This window comes from Nanorana parkeri, unplaced genomic scaffold (genome assembly GCF_000935625.1).
Source record: "Nanorana parkeri isolate BGI_ZX_2015 unplaced genomic scaffold, ASM93562v1 scaffold816, whole genome shotgun sequence".
Lineage (NCBI taxonomy): Eukaryota > Metazoa > Chordata > Amphibia > Anura > Dicroglossidae > Nanorana > Nanorana parkeri.
Window position 1 is genome coordinate 393,863 of NW_017307084.1, and position 3,006 is coordinate 396,868.

General features: G+C 41.4%; 1 protein-coding gene across 2 annotated transcripts in view; it reads right to left on the bottom strand.

The window, feature by feature from the left end:
• The window catches only part of PTPRK (protein tyrosine phosphatase, receptor type K), a 389,585-nt gene that overhangs the window by 35,011 nt on the left and 351,568 nt on the right, over positions 1 to 3,006 (bottom strand). For both annotated transcript variants that reach the window (XM_018565135.1, XM_018565134.1), the window contains one exon: positions 2,913 to 3,005. In XM_018565135.1, coding sequence (XP_018420637.1) covers positions 2,913 to 3,005 — 93 coding nt within the window. The remainder of the gene's footprint in view (positions 1 to 2,912; position 3,006) is intronic.

Here is a 3,006-nt window from a genome sequence, read left to right on the forward strand (position 1 = left end):
CCTTGCACCCCCCAAACCGGAGACCCCCCCCCCCCCCTTCAAAAAAAACCCAAACATTTCTGACAGGGGTTTTAACCTTTTCTAGACACTCCAAAACTAAAAAGGTTATGCCATACATCCATTTAATTGAAATTCTCCAACAAAGCAACCCATGTAACAAGTTCTAAAATCTCTAACAAAGTTTAATATTGTTTAATAGAGAAGATTTGTTAAAAATGGCAGAAGAGTGGAATGTTTACAGATCTCTGAGATACCAATGACAAAGAAAAGGTTTACACATTTGTTTAAACAATTTCACTTCACCTAAATCTTTATACTAGGCCTGTGAAGCTATAAGACATACAGAAAACTATTTTAGGACAACACTGATTTACTGTGGGTTGCAAAATAAATCACCCACTTGGCATATTTCCTATTTTTTTGCATTACCTCATGGAATGAAAACTGATTTTTGGGGGGTTTATATCATTTGACTTACCCAAAATGGCAAGCACTTTGAATATGCTAAATATTTTTTTATTGCGATACAAACAAGAAATAAGACAAAAAATACACAACAACTTCTGCGTGCATAACTATTTACCCCTGCCCAAGTCAAATACTTTGTAGAGCTACCTTTTGCAGCAATTACAGCTGCAAGTCTCTTGGGGTACATCTCTATAAGCTTGGAAAATCTAGCCACTGGTATTTTTTTTTACCTTCTTTAAGACAAAACTGCCCCAGCTCCTTCAAGCTTGATGGGTTTTGCTGATATATGGCAATCTTTAAGCCATGCCACGGATTCTCAATTGGACTGAGGTCTGGGCTTTGGCTAGGCCATTCCAAGACATTTAAATGTTTCCACCAAAAACCACAAGTGTTGCTTTAGCGGTACGCTTTGGGTCATTGTCATGGTAGAAGGTGAACCTCCGTCCCATTCTTATATGCCTGGAAGACTGAAAACAGGTTTCCCTCATGAATTTCCCTGGATTTAGCGCCATCCCCCATTTCTTCAATTCTGACCAGTTTTCAGTCCCTGCTGATGAAAAACATCCCCACAGCATGATGCTTCCACCACCATGCTTCACTCTGGTTAGGGTCTTCACGGGTGATGAGGGGTCTAGTGTTTGCGCCAGACATAGCATTTTATTTGAAGATCAAAAAGCTAAATTTTAGTCTCATCTGACCAGAGTACCTTCTATCATATGTTTGGGGAGTCTCCCACATGTCTTTTGTCAAACAGCAAAGGTGTATGCTGATTTTATTTTCTGTAAGAAATGGCTTTTTTCTGGCCACTCTTCATTGAAGGCTAGGCCTATAGCATGTATGGCTTAAAGTGGTCCTATGGACAGATACTCCAATCACCGCTGGGGAGACCTCAGGGTTATCTTTGGTCTCTTTGTTGCCTCTCAGATTAATGCTCTCTTTGCCTAGTCCATGACTTTTGGTGGGTGGCCCTCTTGGCAGGTTTGTTGTGGTGCCATGTTCTTTCCACTTTTTAACCACCTGCAATTCTTACATTTGCACACACATGATAAAAATCAGAATTTTTGGCTAGAAAGCTGCTTCAGACCCCAAATTATATATTTTCTGAAAGCAGAGGCCCTTTAGAATAAAAAGACGCTAGATTGCAATTTTGTATATCACACGGTATTTGCGCAAATGTTTATCAAACAAGTATTTTTAGGATAAAATACACTAAAATGAAATTTGGTGGAACGAAACAGTATATAATACCCAATTTTTGGTAAAATATAAAAATGGGGTCACGCCGGGTAAATAGATACCAAACATGTCAATCCTTAAGAATGATGGACCCCTAATGTCACCTAGGGACCCCAAAGAAGCTGACAGTTCTGCTTCACCAGCTTCTTTTGGCTCTAGGAGCCAAAGAATGTGCACAGAGACACCGGAAGTGATGTAATGCACGTCACTTCCGGGTCCAGTGATTGCTGGAGATCAGTGGCTCGAAGCCTGCTGATCTCCCTCTGACCCATCAGGGGAGACCCACCATGCTGGTCCTGGGCTCCCACGGGGACAGCGGAGACCGGGAAGCCGACGGCAGAGGGGGGACACACACAGTGCCACACCATACAAGCGATCCGGCACCTGTACATATGCCGGATTGCTTGTATTTAAACAGCAATGTTCTGCAGCAGCCGTGTTCATGGTATAACCACTTCCAGCAGATTACGTGAAACTGCTGGAAGTGGTTAATAATGGATTTAGTGGTGCTCCGTGGGATGTTCAAAGTTTCTGATTTTTTTTTATAACCAAACCCTGATCTGTACTTCTCCACAACTGTCTGTGACCTGTTTCGTGGACTTCTCCACTTGCTTGGTGGTGCCCCTTGCTCACTGGTGTTGCAGACTCTGGGGACTTTCAGAACAGGTATATATATATACTGAGATCATGTTAAACTTAGGGGTCTATTCACGAAGCTGCCGAGGGCAGCCGAGTGAATGACCGATCTGAAGTGAAGTGATTCGGCTCGGCTGTTCTGCTCGGTCCCTCAGAGGTACCGAGCAGAACAGAAAAACAGTGAAAACAGTTAAAAAAAGTAAATATAAAAAAATAGAGAGATCATGTGACACTTAGATCACACACAGGTGGTCTTTATTTAACTAATTATGTGACTTCTAAAGGTAATTGGTTGCACCAGATCGTATGTGGGGGATTCATAGCAAAGGGGGTGGGGATATACATGCACGCAACACTTTTGAGTTTTTTATTAAAAAAAAATTATTTCACCTTACCATTTTGAACTATTCTGTGTATGTTCATTATGTTCATTACATGTAAACCAAATAAAAGTCCATTTAATTCCAAGTGGTAATGCAACAAAATAGGAAAAATGCCAATGGGTTGAATACTTTTCAAAGCCACTGTAGCTAGCAAGCCTTTATTCTCAACTAAACTAAATGCATTCTTACCCGGCCAACCTCCACCAGATTTGTAACCATAACAATGCAGGCGGATTGCTCTTGCCAAATCATCCTCCAAAAATCATACACCGTTTCATGAACC